This window comes from Jaculus jaculus, chromosome X, assembly GCF_020740685.1.
Source record: "Jaculus jaculus isolate mJacJac1 chromosome X, mJacJac1.mat.Y.cur, whole genome shotgun sequence".
Classification (NCBI taxonomy): domain Eukaryota; kingdom Metazoa; phylum Chordata; class Mammalia; order Rodentia; family Dipodidae; genus Jaculus; species Jaculus jaculus.
Window position 1 is genome coordinate 67,476,166 of NC_059125.1, and position 20,549 is coordinate 67,496,714.

Here is a 20,549-nt window from a genome sequence, read left to right on the forward strand (position 1 = left end):
TGGAAGTGTGGTACAGCATAAAGAGAAATGGACTGGCTATCAGGAGTTAACTTGGCCTCTAGCAAGCTCAGTGGTTTCACTTGAAGCTTGTTGTCCTCATTTATGGAATGAGGAAATTGTATTAAATGACCTTTAAACTCCCTCCAACTCTGAAATCCTATGGTTTTGTGAAACAGGAACACAACAGAAAATCACTAGCAAGCAGCATTTTACTGTAGCTATATGAGAACAGGAAATAAGGAAACAATTTCCTTAAAAAAAGTGTTCCAATCTGTTTTAAATTAGAACACACACTTCATTTCTATCTCTACCTAGCTAATCAAAATGCTAGTTTAATGTATGGTTTGCAGACAAGACATTTCTCCAGCCAAAGGTTTCTTTTTTGATAATTAGAACTGAGAAACTGGGGACAATTGAGAAACTAGCAACCTTTCACTGGTTAGTCATCAAAAATATGACAGTTTAATACTAAATAAAATCACTATAATGTGCTACCATTTAACCTACATTATGAATTCTGCAAATATTTACTTTCTAAAACAATGCTAAGTTTTCTCCTCCTGACTATGGCTACAAGGCCACATTCCCAGAATACCTATTAATTACTTGCATGTATTTTGACCATGTAAGTGACAAAATATCACTTTTCCCTATGTATTGCAAAAGACTTGTTTCAATCAGACACTCATTCCTAGTCACAAAGACATAATGTTTATTCAGTAATGATTATCCACACAGATTGTTGTAAACAATAGAACTGTGTAAGGGCTTTCTTGCCTGAGTTCTTTTGTTTTGATCAGCTTTAATCAGCTTGTTCCATTCAATATTGCGATTTACCATACAGTTTACATTCTAAATCAGTGTACTCAGAGAAGGGACCTCTGTATAATTTAAGAAAACTACAATTACAGATCTATTTAAATGCTTTCAACTGTGGATTCACAACAGAGTATCTATCTTGCAATAAGAGAATTATGAACATATACTGGCAAAAGTTCCTCCTCAGTGATCTTAAGTTATGGACAAAGTGATCCAGAAATAAGAAATCATACAATTTTTAAATACCTGTCCTTTAAAGCAAAAGATATTTTTTAAAACAGCCATCTTCATGAACTGAAATTGTTAAAATTGAAGGGAAATACAAAATATTTATCTTAAGGTATATAAAAAGTACAAATCCCTGCACAGAAAAGGTAAATGCATATCTTGAGTTTGTCTATGTCCAAATGTGAAGGTCTCTGATTACCACAAGTGACCCTGACTTGAGCTGTAAAAAAATTTCCAAATGAGCCCATCTGCTCACTAAGATATTTCCATGTTTAAGAACCTTTGGTAAGGCGTTTGGCCTAGTTTTATGATTCTAAATTACCTTGGCTTCAAGTTAGTTTTTGTAAACTGGGATTCCCTTATGAAGAAAGTAAAAAAAAAAATAACAATCAATCTTTACAATAAAGGGATATTTGAAATAAAACCCTACCATCCTGCTCCATTTTCAGAGCTCAAATTCTAAAACTGTAGCTTATTCATCCCAATACATTAAAAACCTGGCTTTAACACTGATGTACAAATTTATACACATTATCCTTTTGTCCAAGTATATAATAATCATAATGTAAAATTAGTACATTATAATTAAATGCCCTTTTTTCTTGGCATTTTCTATGACTGAATCATACTAGGAAGCTTTTCTTTCATCTTAATCTGCCTATTATTTCCTACTATAGAATGATTTTAATATAATGTGGTTTTAAAAGAAATGTCTGTAAGACTTAGTTATGGCCCTTAAAATAACTGTTTCCCCCCCCCCCCCGCAGGTAATTTAAGTATTTGTTAGCTGAAAATACAGGTTAATGACCACAATGGCCTTGGGACCACCTGCAATCATATGAAAAGAAAATAGCTTCAAGATTTACCCTGAAAATATTCCTACATTCTTGGACTAAATGTTCCCCATATCAGAAAATAACTTGCTTTGAACACTGTTATTCACACTTGGAAAGAATTATTTCTAATAATTATTTCATTCCTATCTGCTTGTTGATGCAACTATGCTCAATCTTTTCCAACAGCATGCGTAAAAAGGTAGGAAGGATTAACAGAGAAGCAAAATTCTACTTAGGTTTAAGCCATATATCCAATAATATTGCTGATTTAGTCAAAGGAAGTGTATTTCCCTCAGAACAGCGGTTAATACCTATGTGTTCAGCATAAGAAAGATCAATAAAACAAAACAAAATAAACCTATTTTGCAGTTGATGATGGCAGATGTCAGTGTTAACTTCAATATGAAAAGCAAGATCCTATATAACTTACTTTGGTACCAAAGACTAGCTCTGAAATACTGGCCTCAGATCAAACTGCCTTTATATAACAACAGGTATTTGCTCAATGTCAACAAAACAAATATTACTATTTCCCATACTAAATTATCAAACACATTAAAACCATAAAGCAATTAAATATGCATTTTAGGATATTTCCTGAGCAATCAAGCCACATTACATATGGCTATGTGGCCTTTCATGAGATTAAACAAGTTTGTCAAATTGTGTGAGTACTATTAAACTAAGTTCCTATTAAAACAAGAACTTTTACTTTTAAGAGACTCACTATATTTCCCAGGCTAACCTTGAACTCCTGGGTTCAAGCAAACTTCCTGGCTCAACCTCTTGAGTTCTGGAACTACAGGTGTCTGGCATAAGAGAGCAACTTTTTAAGTGAACATGTATTATCACTTTAGTATTATTTTTAGGATTTTAAACATTTGCTTTTTTTCCCAGATAAAACTTGATGTATATTACTTAGGCTCCTTGTTATATTAGGTTTGAAGGAACTTATTAAATTATTGAAAAAGGAAGATAAAATCTTACAAAAACAATTCAGAAGAGTCAATGTAGATTGAGTCCTGACCATCTGAAGATTGTATGTACAGATGGAATCCTATTTACCAAACATCTTAAATAATTTTAAGTGGATACTGAGTTTATACACTTGTATGAGCATGTACATATGTGTGCATACATAGCATCATATTTGTTTTTTTATAATTTCAGAGGGAAAAGCCATGCATTTATGATGGAAATATGAAAAGGCCACTAACTTCCTAACTTTTGAAATTACTCCCAGTGTAGCAACACTCAAAATGACAGTTTCTGAGTTTTTAAAGGAAAAATACATAAACTTTGGTCCAGAACAAAAGTAATGACTCATTTTGGTGGAAAAATAAAATTCTGACCACTAGACAAGTGCTACAATGGTGGTTAAAGATAATATTCCATGTCACATGAGAAGTAAAGTATTTCCTCCAAAACCCACATAATTAGAAATATTTCAAGATTTTTAAGTATAGGTTTCTATAAAGTGAAACATCAAACATATAAATACATGTCTATTTCTGACAAGTTCTAACTTTAAGTGTGTTTGCAACCTATTTTTCATATCAATGAAGTACTTTATTTGGAGGGAGTAGAGAGGAGAAACAATCTACATTGTTTTCATTTTCTTTCTTGTTCTTTAATATTTAAAAAAGATACTCTTCCTACAATTGTTTTCAGCTCAAAGAAGGTTTTAAAAAGCTACATAAATTTGGAAACCAATATGATTCATCTGGTTATGGATATCAAATGGATGTCAGACTTCAAAAAAAGTAATGGGTAAAGTCAAATGATTAACAAAAATCATGCACTGAACACAACCAGGGCAGTAACAAGAAAACAATTTGGGGATAATTATACATAATTATAGATAATTCAACAGATTGTGAAAGATGTAAACTCAAATCCTCCTTTAAATATATCTTATTTAACAAGATTATAGCAAATGGGAATGTACGATTTTTGTTTTAATTAAACAAGTATGCCTCAGTGCAAATGTGTATTTCAAAATAAACCAAACCAAAAAGAAGAAAGGAAAATGTCTCATATGACTTAGCAGGAACAGTTTCCACAGCCTTTCACACTGTTGACAATTTCTTCTTGCAGTTTCTTCCTTTCTTCCTCTTTGGAGATATATTCTTTCTTTGCATCCCATTTGGGGTTGTCATGGTTCTGCACACGGCTGCTCTGGGTATGCCACATGTCTGAATAGATACTGCCCGAGTTAGCAAGCAAACTATGGTGGGTACCACGTTCAGCTACCTTACCCTGAAAAGTAAACACAAGATAAACATGGATCAAGGTCATTTAACTAGTAAAATATCTAAAATACATAATAATTGATAAATTAGGATTCTGAGGACTTTCCATTCAAATACTTCTCTTTCCTCATCCAAAGGACCAATGAGAAAATTGAGGTAGAAATGCTTCTATGTTCAGCTGACAAGTCCTAATTTCATAAACACAACATAAAAAATAAAAACATAAAAAATAAAGTATTAAACTTTAATACTTTATTTTTTTTATTTTGAAGTGTAAAAGGGAAAGGTTAAAATGTAAGAAGGGAGTATTTTCTGTATTCAGCAAATATTCAAATCAAAGGCACTGATATTTATATAAGGATTTAAAGGATTTAGAAATAATATCTTGAAATCTTTCTCATTATATATATAACATATATATATATGATATTTATGAAACAAAAAAGACAATGAAAATGAAGTTCATTTCCTCTAGTAGCTCTTTTTGTCAACAATGGCTATTTTCATGTTTGTGGATGTGGGTGCATGTGTGCCCACAATCAGCTGTCTTCCTAAGTTGCTCTCCACCTTATTCTTTGAGACAGGGTCTTTAGCTGAACTCAGAGCTCCTTGATTTGGCTACAGTACCTAGCAGTGAAGCCTAGTGATTCCCTGGCTCCACTTCCACAGTTCTAGGATTACAGGTATGCCTGCCTGGCTTTTTCACATGACGTACTAGGGATTCAAACTCAGGTCCTCATCCTTGTATTGCACTTTACTCACTGAGCCATCTCCCAAACTGAACAATGGCTATTTAACACAGCACTGAATTGATTTAGTATGGATTTCAAACTCCAATCTATAATTAATTTGTGTCCTGACAAATACTACTGAAAATGTTGTCAGAGGGCTGAAGAGATGGCTCAGCAGTTAAGGTACTTGCCTGCCAAACCTAACAACCCGAGTTCAATTCCCCAATACCCACATAAGCCAGATGCACAGAGTAGCACATGCATATGGAGTTCATTTGCAGTGGCTGAGACCTTGGCATGCCTATACTCTCTGACTCTCTATCTCTGCTTGCAAATAAATAAAATTTAAAAATTGTTCTAGATAGTGTGATGAGTATGTCACACATGCTACCTCATTATAGTTAAAGTTCCCATTATTTAAAAATAAAAGTTGGGAGAGAAAAGGAATTTTGTTACTTTTGTTGGTATTCCTGGTGCTAAAACTTTTACAAAACATACCCATTAAGTAAAATAAATTTGTCTGTGCTTATGACTGAATAGTGAATTTATACATATACACATATAAGTGGCTATACTGCTATTTCATTATTTACTAATTTCTTAATAGGGAAACTAGAGAATAGCACTAATTATCTCTACCTATTCTTCACTCTCCTAATATCACTTGTATCACAAATTCTGGTTCAGTGTTAATTATGACTATGTAAGAATTGTGTGCTATCATGAGTACATTATTTCCTGTTGGATTATGCAGGCAGTAAGATTTTTGGGGGTGTGTTTATGTGTATGTACACATGTGTGGATGTAAACTTTGGCTGTTGGTCCTTGCTGTCCTCCTTGTTTGAGCCAACATCTCTCCTTGTTCACTTCTGTGTCTGCCAGGCTAGCTGGCCTGTAAGGTTTGGGGCTTCTCTGTCTCTGAGTCCCATTTTGCCATAGGTGTGTTGGGATTACAGATGCTTACACTGCTGTGTCTTTTTTTTTTTAATATGGGCTCTGGGGATCTGAATGCAGGTTGTAATCAAGCAAGGGCTTTATCAATTGAGCCATCTCCATAGACCAGTACTAGGATTTTATATACATTTTCTCATACAGTATTTTTTTATTCTTTGTAGACTTAGTAATTGTCATCTTTCTATTTACTTAGTTTTCTATGTTACTATTGGAAATCTCTACAAAGGTGAACAATTATATACTGTATGTATGTGTGTCTGTAAAAAAAATGTATACATTGCTTTTGTCAAAGTGCTTGAGAATGAGTTGCAGAAGCCAATAATACTGCATCTCTAAATATTTCATTAGTTCCTAAAACAAGGACGTATTCTTATATGACTGGACTATGACTACCATGCTCAAGACATTTAGGAATGGTATGATTCTCTTACCTAACATATACTTCATTTTCATACTTCATCAAATTGTCCCAGTATTGAACTTTATTGTTTTTGTTCCCCTCTAGGATCCAACCAAGATCAATATATTGACAGTTTATCGAGTCTACTGCAAGGCAGCAAAGGGTTTGGGAGTAACTAGAGTATTGCCTGGATCAACATGCTGAATTTATAATAGCTTTCAAGCTCTTCTCTATGTGACACTGACATTTCTGAAATACCCAGGCCTGCTTTTAAAAAGAATGCCCATCCGTTTGTATTTGTCTAGTTGTTACAGATTATTTGATCCAGGCTAAGATTTTTTTTTTAAGTCAGAAATATGTGATGATGTATTCTCAGTATATCACAGGAGGAATAGGAAAGTCCCTTTGTTCCATTGCCAATATTAAATTTGATTTCATGGTTAAAAGTATCTAAAAGGGTCTCTATTGTGTTTATTTTTATTTATTTATTTGAGAATAAGTGACAGAGAGAGAAAGAGGCAGATATATATAGAGAGAAAATGGGCGCGCCAGGGCTTCCAGCCACTGCAAATGAACTCCAGACACATGCGCCCCCTTGTGCATCCGGCTAACGTGGGTCCTGGGGAATCAAGCCTCGAACCAGGGTCCTTAGGCTTCACAGGCAAGCGCTTAACCACTAAGCCATCTCTCCAGCCCTAAAAGGGTCTCTATTTATGGGTAATTTACCTCTATAAATAATAAGTAACTTATGGGTTTTACTTTCAAGCCAACTGAATATTCTACTCAATAGATTTCACCATATGGCTTTAGTAACCAGTGAAGATTCTTCACAGAATCAATCATTACAATGGTGGTTGCAAAATCTGATTTTATAAATTTACCATTCCTTCTACATACATTAGTTGGTATTCTTCTTAAAAGTCTTTCCCTTTCCCTTTGGCACTTTTTGTTTTAAAAGTATCACTATGGATGCAGAGATTAGTTTTTTATTCAATGTGTTACAACTCATTAGTGTCATTATTCTTTGTGCTGCTCCAATTATCCCAAATTTGGCCAGTGGGAGCCCATTCAAAAATGGTTCCTATGTCCTTATGGCATGTGCTCATTAATTTCCCTGTCCCAGATCAGGAATCAGTTATTTCTCCAAGGAAGCTTGGTTCCTGTTACTGAGAAACAGTAATTTAGGTCCAGAATGTATGTGCCAGGTATATTCATTCCTGGGCTTTCACTACTTCTAGGCCTTTTCAGTGAATAATCATAATACTTTATAAACATCATGAACTCATATTGATAATTTGCTCCAATATAGTATCATGAGATTGATCTTCTTCTTTCGACCATTCTCATTTGTATCTTTCTTCTACATGAGATCTCTGTTCCTAACAGCAATGTATTTCTCACTATATGTTCAGTCTTACATATAAAACAGTTTCAAGCTGGGCATGGTGGTGCATGCCTTTAATCCCAGGATTTGGGAGGCAGAGGTGGGATGATCATCAAGAGTTCGAGGCCATCCTGAGACTACATAGTTAATTCCAGGTCAGCCTGCACAAGAGTGAGACCCTACCTTGAAAAACAAAAAACACACAAAAAAATCACTTTCAAAATAGCTACTCCCATAATACAACCAACAAAATCAATTTCAAATTTTCTTTGGAATATTTGTCCTTATAATACATTCCTGTATGGGTATACAACTGGAGTAATGTGTTTAAAAGTTACCTGGATTGATTCTATTTTGCTGTGTACTTACCAATTTGATATAGAAGCAATTGGCTTTCTGTTTGCATTCAATATTTACTTTTTGCATCCTTGACTTAAGCCATTAAGAGTGCAGGTAGCCAGCTGTTTTAGTTTCTATTTCATCTTTCCTATTTATTTACTTTTGGTTTTTTGAGGTAGGGTCTCACTGTAGCCCAGGCTGACCTGGAACTCACTATGTAGTCTCAGGGTGGCCTTGAACTCACAGGGATCCTACCTCTGCTTCCCTAGTGCTGGGATTAAAGGCATATGCCACCACACCTTATTTCATGTTTCCTATTTTTTAAATAAGCACATTTACATATATTCTCCTCCCAGACTTCCTTGCAAAAAGTGGCATATTATGTAGTGCTTTGCACCCTACATTTTTTCTCATTTAATCATATATTCTGGAAATCATGCTGTTTCTTTTCCTTTTTCTAATAGCACCTGTCTTTATTTTTATAAATGCTATATTTTCCATGAATTCTATAAATAGTACATTTTAAAAGTTTTCTTATGCTCTTTTGCATTGTGCATTTTCTGCGCAGTTCCTCTTACTCTATGCTTGGGAGATCTTCGTTTATTACCTACTAACATAGAAGGCTGGAGCATCAAGAGGCTGATTCTAGAAGCTGTATACATGAGGATGGCCTTAAGTGGTTGGCTTCATCACAGGATAATCATTTGAATACCTGGCCATTTTGCTGTGTCCGCTCATATAAACATCCTTTTAGGGGCTACTTTTGTTTCCCCAGAGAACAATTCTCCTATTATCTGCTGATGAGAGAAGGACTTGTGACAGTAGATATAAATAAGTGGTTGGTAAGTTTCTTAGAACCAATGGTAAGAAAGGCCTGTGGTCCTACCCCTTGGTATGTTTGGGTTCCAGTAAAACCCTCCCTTCCTTATTACTATGCTCTGTGTTCAGGTAATTTCCTGATAAGAAAACTGCTAGCTTCTTGCTAAGATTGGGAAGGGATAAATACCAGATTGCAGTGATGAGCAAGAGTACTGGGAACTGGTCTTTTTTTATTCCATGCTAGCAACTGAATCCAGGGATGCTTCATCAATGCTAGGTAAATGCTATACCACTTCGTGGAAGCTGTATCTCAAGCCCTCTTTTACTTTCTTATTTTGAGACACAGCCTTACTACATTTCCCAAGGTGGCCTTGAATTTGTGATCCTCCTGCTCATCCTCCCAAGTAGCTGGGATTCCAGGATTGAGACACTAAGCTTGGCTTCTAGTTCTTCCTTATATGAACATTAATTTTGCTACATTCAACCTCATGCTCATCTCCTCTTCCCATACCTTGGTGCCTCTAATTCTTGAGCCTTTTCAGAGGTCTATTTGGTGATGTGAATTAGGTGTCCCCCATAAACTTATGTGTTTTGATTGCTTGGTTCCCAGCTGATGGCAGCCTTGCTGGAGGAGGTATGTTTTTGGAAGCAGGCTTAGGGTTGTTATAGCCAGCTCCCCTTTGCTACAGCTGGGCTCACACTCCTGCTGTTGTCATAGTCTGAGTGCCAACAAAGTGATGTCCAGCCTTCGCTCCATCATCTTTCCTCTGCCATCATGGATCTTCCCCTTGAGACTTTATACCAAAATAAATAGCTTTCCTCCCATCAGCTGCTTTTGGTCAGCAACTGCAACAGTCCATAATATAAAGCATGTTCTTTTGTTATTAAGTTTTCTCCATTTTGGCACATCAAAGTATTCTACCACGTCAGCTATGGTAATCTATTTAACTTTGTCTCCATGTTTGTTGATATTTTTGTCCAGTGTTAATTCTTCTCCTAGTATCTTTTTCCTTGTAGATTTATACTTATTTTTTCCTTCACATTCATATTTGGTAAAAGAGAGATGAGATGAACAAGTATGCCCAGTCTTTCATGTTTAGACAGTTATCCCCTACATATGCCACTTTTTAAAAAAGGTTTTTTGTTGTTTATTTTCATTTATTTATTTATTTGAGAGCGACAGAGAGTGAAAGAGGCAGAGAGAGAGAAAGAGAGAGAATGGGCGTGCCAAGGCTTCCAGCCACTGCAAATGGACTCCAGATGCATGTGCGCCCTTGTGCATCTGGCTAACGTGAGTCCTGGGGAATCGAGCCTTGAACAGGGGTCCTTAGGCTTCACAGGCAAGTGCTTAACCACTAAGCCATCTCTTCAGCTCACATATGCCATCTTAACATGAATATTGTAAGCAAACACTGACAGAACGCAGGAGATGACAGGCTAGTACTTGAATCTAAGGTCATATAATTATGTAATTATAGAGCCAACAAATATTAACATTAAGAGAGCTTGTATATACACAGGTGCTATGGTCATTAATAAATTAGCAATAGCAATGTTGTAAACTAACATTTTCTATTAATAAGAAAGGGCTCTGACAACATGATTGCACAGAACTGGAAAAAAGTAAAAAGCAAAAACATTATACTTTATTTCAGGTTCATGAACATTAATGATAGAATGATTTCCCATTGAAGAATTATGGTATAATCATACTGGAAAAATTGGCTTATTTTATAATGAATAGAAACACTTATTAACAATCTAATAGAAAGGCTTAAAGCCACACATATACAAATATAGTATAAATGTTATAGTACTTAACATGCTACAAATAATAAGTTTTAGTGGAATGCCAAAGTACCTTTCAGGCTGAGGATATATAGCTAAATGGTCAAGAATTTGCCTAGCATGCACTAAGTCCCTGGGTTCAATCCCCAGCACAAGAAAAAAAGTCCTTCTTAATAACTCAAAATATAGAAAGAACATAATTGCTTCCTTTCTCTTTACTTTGAAGCTATCAAAATGAGAAAAAGAGTTAAGATGTGACAAAAATAATCAATCTGACATAGAAAACTGAAAAGTATTAGAAATAATCAAGTACTAGTAATGAAGAGAATATATTCTTAAAGAGAGAAGCAAAAGATACAATTTTCAAATCTACTGATCACAATAATGGCTTTCTGATTCTGATAATACACTTGTATAGTAATTCCCTAAAAAGGAAAATGACCATTTTTATTTTACAGTAATTTTCTTTTAGACATTAAGGATACATATACCATTATATAATTGCATCATTGGACAAAGATTCTATTCAGAGAAAAAAACTAATGCAGATAAAAATGTTTTATGTAGGCACCTTTGAAAACTTGCTTCTATCATGAAGGATTAATGCTTTCCTAATCAAATTTGTTTTTAATACCTTAAAAAGATTGAGTCAATAAAATTTATTTCTTCTTAGAAATTTCATGCATTATTTCCTACAGAAGGGGCTAAACCACAATCCACAATCTCATCTACAGAATATAACTTCCATTCTATTATATACTTACATACATACATGTACATGTGTATTTGTGTTTGTGTGTGTGTATATATAAATTATTGGTTGTTGTTGTTTTGTTTTTTGAGGTAGTGTCTCACTCTAGTCTAGGCTGACCTGGAATTCACTCTGTATTCTCATGGTGGCCTCGAACTCATGGTGATCCTCCTACCTCCCGAGTGCTGGAATTAAAGACGTGCACCACCATGCCTGGCTTCAACTTCTATATATTTTATTAGAAGCAATATTTGAATTTCTTGTATCTATAACAATTTCCAATATTCTCCAAATACTACATCTTAAAGTTCAATTCTTACCTGGCTTAAGACAATAATTTCATCTGCATCAACCACTGTTGATAATCTATGTGCAATGAAAATAGAAGTTCTATGCTTGACCACATCCTTCATGGCACCAAGAATAGTCTGAAAGTTTGAGGACAGTGGGAAAGCAAACAAAAAAAATGCAGAACTACCCATTAGACAAATGTAAATTAAAATATTCATACCTTTCCTAAAGGAACATAAAAAAGGCTAATTACTTAATTTTTTATTATGAACATTTTATACACAAACTAAATATGTAAGCAATTGAGCTATAATATTTAAAAGAAGGGGCTGGGTAGATGGCTCAACAGTTAAAGATACTTCCTTGCAGATTCTGATGGCCCATGTTCAATTCCCCAGTACCCATGTAAAGCCAGATGCACAAAGTGGTGCATGCATCTGGAATTCATTTGCTGTGGCAGGAGGTCCTGGCACATCTTCCCTCCCTCCTTCCCTCCCCTCCCCTTCTCTCCCCTCCTTTCCCCTTCCCTCCCCTCCCCTCCTCTCCCCTCCTTTCCCCTCCCCTCCCTTCCCTTCTCCTCTCCTCTCCCCTCTTCTTCCATCTCCTCTCTCCTCCCCTCCCTCCTCTCCTCTCTCTCTCTCTTGCTTTCTATCTTTCTTTCTTTCTCTATCTACCTCTGTCTTTCTGCTTCTCTCTCATTTTAAGATAGGCAAAATGACTCTGAAATAATAGTCTGTGGGAAGGTATGTATTTTCTATTTAAAACAAAAAACAGCAGGCTGGGGAAATGGCTTAGCCATTAAGGTGTTTGACTGCAAAGCCTAAAGACACTGGTTCAATTCCCCAGGACCTATGTAAGCCAGATGTACAAAGGGCACATGCATCTGGAACTCATCTGCGTGGCTGGAGGCCCAGGCATAACCACCGTCTCTTCCTATCTGCCTCTTCCTCTCTCTCTCTCAAATAAATAAATAAAATATTAAAAAAAACAACTAACAAATAGTCAACTCTAAGCATAGCTAGCCGGATGGAGACAGCAGTGTGGACAATGGGGATATATCCATTGGCTTCCCGCAGATATTTCTAAGCATTTCATTTATTAAAGGTATATTATTGAGAACAGATTACTATGTAAAAAAATAAAGACCTTACATTTAATAAGAAGGACTGACAATCTACTACAGGGCCACTCTAAGAGAAACTCCCAACACCTGTGGAGAGCCCTCTTTCTTCCTGTTAGAACTTAAACTGAGTGCTGCTGGGCATTTTTTTAAAGACCCACTAAAATTTACCATATCTTCTGGAACTCTTCTTTGGGGATCCTTAATTGGTTATGTTTTCTGACACATCAATGCTATGTAACTCAAAATCTATTAGACATTTTAACTTGTGTGAGAAGTAACTTGAGGCCTGTACAATACATTTTTAGGTATAAAGTTCTTTTAAGTAGGTCTTTATTGTTCTTTTTTTTTTCTCCAAGGCAGGGTCTCACTCTAGCCCAAGCTGACCTAGAACTTACTCTGTACCACCTGGCTGGTCTCTAACTCTATCTCCAGTGCTGGGATTAAAGGTATGCTCCACCATGTCCGGCTGTCTTATTATTCTTTTGAATGGGGTTAGTCCTACGTATGGTTCACTTTAAACATAACAAATCCTCACATTAACTCACATTGAAATCTAACTGATGAAATGATGAAATAATGGGCCCTAAAATTTAAGCCCATATGCAACTATTGTATCATATACTTTGCAAAACTTAAAGTACACTTGTACTGTACTTTAGGATTATACCATGGACTAAATAAAAAGGTAGGCAAACAGCGGCAACTGACAACATCCTCCTATCATTAGTTGTAGATTAAGGAGATCTGTTCATGAAATTATTATGGCTATGGACTTTTGTATGTAACATAAATATATTATGAAGTATAATATAGTTGCTGTAGTAGTATGACATCAGTTCCAAAATCTTGCTGTTATATGAAACTTCCTGGGAAACAAATGCAAACCAATACCAGTGCTGAGGATTGGCTGTGCCTGACTTGCACCTCAATGAATTGCTCCATGACAAGTGAAAGGCTTTTCTGTGTCAAAAGTGTTACAAACCCTTACATGGTTTGTATTAATGAGTACAAAATGGCAACAGGAGAGGCTAAAACTCTTTTTCTTTATTAGCCTATTAGGAAATTTGTCTTTGTAAGACACAAGGTTAATACATCAACAGCATAATGTATTACCCATTTCCAACAGGAGACATAATTGTGGATAGACTTAACAATGCATTATCTAGTTCAATGCAACAAAGCATTTTTACCATTAACACCTGCTAAATGGAGGAAAAGGGCTATGCATTTTTCTTTATAGCATCTTACTGAAAGTTGTTCAAAATATAAAGAAACTCCAACATTAAAAGAAAAAAGTTAAAGAGCTCCACATTTTCACTGTCACTCACCTCTTCTGTAATTGAATCTAATGAGGAAGTAGCCTCATCATAGAGAATGACTGGGGGGTCCTTTAAAATGGCTCTTGCAATTGCTACTCTCTGCTTCTCTCCTCCTAGCAAAGAAAAAGTTTAGCTTAAGGAAACAATATAAGAATATTTTGTCATCTTTTTAGGCATGTGAATGTGCATGGTGTGTATGCATGTGTGTAGGCACACATATGTACAAGTGTGCATGTACGTATGAAGGCCTGAGGTTGATGCTGGGTGTTCTCCTTGATCACTGTCTACCTTAATTACTGAAGCAGATTTTTCATTTGAACACAGAGCTCGCTCATTTAGATAGTCTAGTTAGACAACTTGCCCTGAAGAATACCCTGTTTCTGCTTTCTGAGTACTGGGATTACAAGTGAGCAGCCAGGCCCACCCTACATTTACATGAGTGCTGGAGATATGAACCATGGTCCTCATGCTTGCGTGGCAAGTACTTTATTCACTAAGCCATCTCCCAAGCCCTGTTTTTAGTATTTCTCCTGATTACAATCATTAAGTTATACCTTCAACATTCACCTATCTTCCTTTTCACTCTTCATTTCAGTGAGCAGTATAGCCCAAGTTCACAGATGATATACTTTGATAAACTATATTCCTTGGAACTAAATGCAATGCCAAAATGTGATTTCATGTCATGTGACATAAATGCAAATGAGGAGAAATATCAACTTTTGATTCTCTATTCTCACCAGATCCAGGATTATATATGTGTGTGTATACATACATACATACATACATACAAACATACATGACTTTATATTATAGATACTTTGCAATGTGCATCAATCTTAGAAAAATTTCAGTATTAGAGAATCCACAAAGCCAAAAACAAATATAATATCTTAGACTGGAATACTTGAAGACATGAAACAATGAATATATAAACTAGTATGAAAGGTACACATTATCAATATTCCTAAGGATTTTTTTGAGAGAAAGCTTTTATTTTCTCAGCATTCTTCAAGGTAGGAGTATATAGTAGATGCCTTTTACCATTCCTTAATTTATTTCTTATAGGCCTCTACCATGGCAGAATTTAAAAACTAAAACAGAGGTCAAGAAAGGTTGTTTAAGGTAACAAACCAAGTTCCAGCACAATCTAGAGTAGATTAGATTTTACTCCAGTTTGATATTCTTCCTATCACAATGTACAAGACCACATTAATTCTTTTTTTAATTAGTTATGGACATACTCAGTATGTAAACAGCATATGTTGGTACCTTCCTTTCCCTCATCCCTGATCCCCCTTCAAGGGACCCTAGTTGTTGGGGATGAAGGACATCCTAATGGGGATTGTGAAGACCACATTAATTCTTGAATATAGAAATAAGTATTTAGGAAGAATTTACATCTTAGATAGTAAAAATATATTAATTAAATATAAAAAAACCTTTTATCACTGGATATCCTATAGGTCTAAGATCATCATTGTTATATACTTTGGAAGTATAGATGAATATGTATACCCTTTTGGCCTCTCTTCTTGTCAATCAAGCATTAACTTATTTGTGTATGAAAAAGACTTATATTTTTCAACTCAGGTAAAATATTCAGGGATAAAAAAAACTCTTCTCATTACCTACTATATTAAGTACTATTTTATTTTTACTTGTTCAATAATTACTACCTTTGACTTCTAAAGAGAGATCCTTATATTAACATTATTAAGTTTAAATTCATAATAGCCACTCCCCTCTGTCTCATAGGATCAAATTCTCTTTTCAAAGCAGTCATACCAGAACTTTCTTCCTGCCCACCTACCAAACCCAAAGAAGAAAGCTCCTAAAAGAAGTACCTCCTAAGAAGAAGGATCAGTTTTGAAAGGCCTCTCACATTTCAAGTATAAACCAAATCAGTTTTAATTCTGTTCAGCAGTATTTTAGAACTTGGAGAAGAACTGTCTGTTTATTCCCAAGTATAATTAACATAAATGCTAAGTAATAAATGGCTCATTTTGAGAGACTGTTGTAAGGCAATGGGTATCAGGTAAAAATAAATTTTCTTTAGTTATTCCAACCTCCACAAGCAGAGAAAGAAGAGGAAAAAAAAAAGCATTAAAAATAGAGTATGGCATAGCTTGCTAAGGCGCCATCATATAGTGATAGGGCTAACCTACATTATATAATCAAATGAGGATCCCTAGGATGAGCCAAATGGACATATAACTTGAAGATGGACTAGTTAATTGAAAGCTACTAATATCAAGAGTAACGACAAACTATAAAGGTAGACTGGAATGATGTAAGCATCTGCTATTCCAAAGTTATGACCAAATAATTTAACTTGGAAATAATTTTTGCTTAAAATATTCTAAAGCTAAATCAAATCTTTCTAAGACACCAAAAATTCCTTGGCAGCAGGTCTGTAGGAGCCTGTACATGGCAAAGACCTAATAAATGTTGAGTAAATGAAGGGGCATGTAATGAAGAGGAATGGGGATTCACTAAAACTCATGCAGGATATACTTCATTCTATTTGTGCCTTACCCTGATTCCAAATATATTTCCTCCCTAAATTAAAGAATAAACATAATATAGGGCTGGAGAGATGACTTAGCAGTTAAGGAGCATGCTTGAAAAGCCAAAGGACCCAGGTTTGTTTCCCCAGGATCCATGTAAACCAGATGCACAAGGTGGTGTATGCATCTGGAATTTATTTGCAGCAGCTAAAGGCCCTTATGTGTCCACTCTATCTGCCTCTTTCCCTCTCTCACACAAATAGAAAAAAGAAAAAAAGAATAAACATAATGTAGGATGCTTGCATAAGTTACATCAATATATAATTTTGAACATCAGACACTAGTATACTTCAAATTATTTAGGGCAAAGAGATTTTAATGAATCTACTAAATATTTCAGTCATCTTAAGGTGATCATTAAATTTCGCATTCTTGCGCTTAAACACTTAAACAGCAACATATTAGCCTCAAAATTTCCTTGACCACTGAGATAACATGGATAAGAAAATGAACAGTCACATGTAAATAGCTGACCACCTTACCTCCAGGATATAATGATGAGAGATATACACTATTCACTACCACATTTTTTTATCCCAACTCTTGCTACTTTTCCTGATGATTAACAATCTTGGCTTTTGTTTAACATGAAGATTTTGGACTAAAAATTAGCATTGCTCTATCTGAGCTTGTATGAGTAATATAAATATCTCAGACAAATTACTTTGAATAAAATATATAAATGGAAAATTTTAAATCTTTGATCACCTGATAACTTGAGTCCTCGTTCCCCTACTTGGGTGTCATATCCATGTGGCATTCGAAGAATTGCATCATGAAGACCAGCTAGTTTTGCTACTGCATGTACTTCTTCAGGTGAAGCATTGATATTTCCATATAAGAGGTTGTAGTAAATGGTATTATGGAAGAGGACTGCATCCTAAAGCAGATTTATATATACATTTGCATATATGTTCATTACAAAAATTTAAAATAATTGTAAAGAGATAAAGATGCAAAGAATAAAAACATCAATTTTATCATTCTATGTCCCTGTGGTCTCACTCCTTGTGAGATAATCATTACATATGATTTTTGTTTTAATTTCAAACTCTTTTCTATGCATTTATATACCTAAACATACGCTTTTCCCATTACAAGGGAACCCAGTGAATGCATATTTCTTTGCAAATTGCTTTTTGTATTTAACATATGCTAGAGATTATCAATGTATCTAACAGGAACATATTTGATTCTTTTAATAGTTTTATATCTCATAGATAATTCATTTCCCTATTAATAAACACTGATATAATTAACAATTTTGTTTGCTACTATTGGAAGAAAACATCATAATGCATATGACTTTATTACCTGAGTATTTATGTGAGAGGGATTCTTAGAAGTAAACTGATGGGCCAAAAGATACTAGGTGCTTTCTATGTGGTATCACTGCTCAACTGTCTTGCAACTGCAATACATGAGTACATTCTCATCAATGGCATGGGGTTGCCAGTTATCCTTATCTGTAGTATCCCTGCCATTTATAATTTTATTTATTGCTATTTTGAGAAATAAAATGTGATTTTTATTTATATTAGCATTTCCTTACTTATGAAATTTTTTGTTATATTTCTAAGACTTTTTTTTTCAAGGTAGGGTGTCACTCTAGTCCAGGCTGACCTGGAATTCACTATGAAGTCTCAGGGTGGCCTCCAACTCACAGTGATCCTCCTACCTCTGCCTCCCAAGTGCTGGGATTAAAGAAGTATGCCACAACACCTGGCTTCTAAGATATTTTTAATTTGCACTTGAAACATGACACAGGTTCACCTTCCCAGTATCCATGTAATGCCAGATGCACAAAGTGACACATGCATGTGGGGTTCATTTGGAAGTGGGAGGCCCTGGTGTGCTCATTCTCTCTCTTTCTTTGCTGTCAAATAAATAAAAATAACATTGCCATAATGAAAATCTCTCCATATACAGACTTGTGTGCTTACAGCTTTAATTTCTTACCAAAATTTCCTAGAGACTGAATTATTAGGAAAAAAAGAGCATAAATACATTTCAGGCACTTCATATATGTTGCTTATCAAGAAAGCCATTTTTTTTTAAAGCTACAGACTTCCACCAGAAAAGCAAAGATATTTTACATAGTTTTATCCAGATTGGATATTATAAATTTTAAAAGCCTTATTAATATAATTGGTAAAAAAGTGTCCTATTGTTCATCTCAATTATACTGTTAATGTTTCCAATAAGAATAAGAATCTTGTTTTTCCTTTGCAAATAAATTGTTTTATTTTTCAAAAGAATGAGGGTAATCAATTCATAGCCCCCCAAAATGGCAGGAATCAACTTAAATGAATGAAGACACTAAGCCCTATGAGGTCACAACCCTAAATACAGTTTATTTAAATACTCTAGGTTTACATTTCTTAACATACAGTTTTACAGTTCATCTATTACAACCATCCAAGATGCATGCTCAAAATTATATGATTCTGGGCCCATAGCACCCTGTAAAATCAGACGTAGGGTCTGGAATTTCAATAATTAGAATTTCAATAATTTCTCTAGATGATTCATACCCAATAAAATTTGGGATTCCAAGTCCAAGACAGAATAAAGGAGAGTGTTAACACATTGAATCACCCAAGGACCTCTTATAAATGGTAATTCATTGCCTAATCACTTTTGTTTTTAAATTTTTGTTAAGGCAGGGTCTCAGTTTGTAGCCCAGATTGGCCTGGAATTTATGCATAGTTGGCCTCAGGCTTGTGGTTATCCTCCTTCCTCAACCTCCTATGTGCTGTGATTATAGGGTTGAGTCATCATGCTCATATTCATCGCTTTCTTACATTTTTTTCTTCTCCTATAGTCTGATCTGTTCTTCCAGAGATTAGATACTTGTTCCAGGACTGGACTGTATAATAAATATTAGCTGTGACTAATATGTATGTCTTGCTATAACCTAAATATTTTCCCTCCCTCTCTTCCTCTCTTTCTTCCAGGGTTAAAAACTACCCCCTTCATTGGCATATATTGACATCTTGGATTCAAACTGTTCTATTTACATAGCTACCAACCTAACAAATGTTCCCAAACTTGCATTTTTCTGTTTTTAAATACCTGAGGCACCACTCCCACTGCTTTCCGAAGGCTTTCCAGGCTCACGTCTTGTATATTTTGACCAGCAACATAAATATTACCTTTTTGAGGCTCATAGAAACGAAACAACAGCCTCACTATTGTGCTTTTCCTGAAATTGGACATGAAGAAAGGTTATTTAGTGTCTGTTGGCATTAGAGAGCCTCCAGTTTAAACCAGGGTACTCATCTCAATAAGAAAAAAAAGCTAGCTGGGTGTGGTGGCACACACCTTTAATCCCAGCACTCGGGAGGCAGAGGTAGGAGGATCACCATGAGTACAAGGCCATCCTGAGACTACATAGTGAATTCCAGGTGAGCCTGGACTAGTGTGAAACCCTACCCTGAAAACCAAAAAGGAAAAAGAAAAAAAGCTATAGCCAGAAATATCAATCAGTATAGTAGAATTTTATAAATATATTACCCACCCTGACCCACTACCTCCTACAATGGCCACTTTCTTTCCTGCAGGAACTTCAAAAGATACTCCATTAAGGACTTTCTGTCCTTCAATGTATTCAAAATGCACATTATCAAAGGCCACCGTAGCTGTCTGTGGTGTTATCTGAAGAGGAAATGCCACTGCGGTGTCCTAGCAGAGAAAAAACAAGAACATCATACAATACTTAGAGTATAACTACGCAATTTCTTTAATTCACAGAGAGAAAAAGAAAGCAATAGGGAGATAAGAGGTCATTTCTAAGCATGTTTAGAATTAAAACTCCTGCATATTTTGGTTGCTGGGAACCTTCTTGGGGTAAAGAATGGTAGGAAGAATAATGGTCCGGAAACAGAGATGGAGTATATGAAGACAGGCAACTATATGTACTATGTCATTACTAATAAAAGTGAA

The 20,549-nt window shown here is 35.2% G+C and overlaps 1 protein-coding gene across 2 annotated transcripts in view; it reads right to left on the minus strand.

Annotated features, from left to right (window-relative positions):
• Nucleotides 1–688: 688 nt before the first annotated feature.
• Abcb7 (ATP binding cassette subfamily B member 7) overlaps nt 689–20,549 on the minus strand; it is a 128,075-nt gene continuing 108,214 nt past the window's right edge. For both annotated transcript variants that reach the window (XM_004666986.3, XM_045140418.1), the window contains 6 exons: nt 20,125–20,288; nt 19,680–19,809; nt 17,313–17,484; nt 14,044–14,147; nt 11,622–11,729; nt 689–4,142 (listed from right to left, as the gene is read on the minus strand). In XM_004666986.3, the coding sequence (XP_004667043.3) occupies nt 3,927–4,142; nt 11,622–11,729; nt 14,044–14,147; nt 17,313–17,484; nt 19,680–19,809; nt 20,125–20,288 (894 nt within the window). In that variant the 3' untranslated portion in view covers nt 689–3,926. The remainder of the gene's footprint in view (nt 4,143–11,621; nt 11,730–14,043; nt 14,148–17,312; nt 17,485–19,679; nt 19,810–20,124; nt 20,289–20,549) is intronic.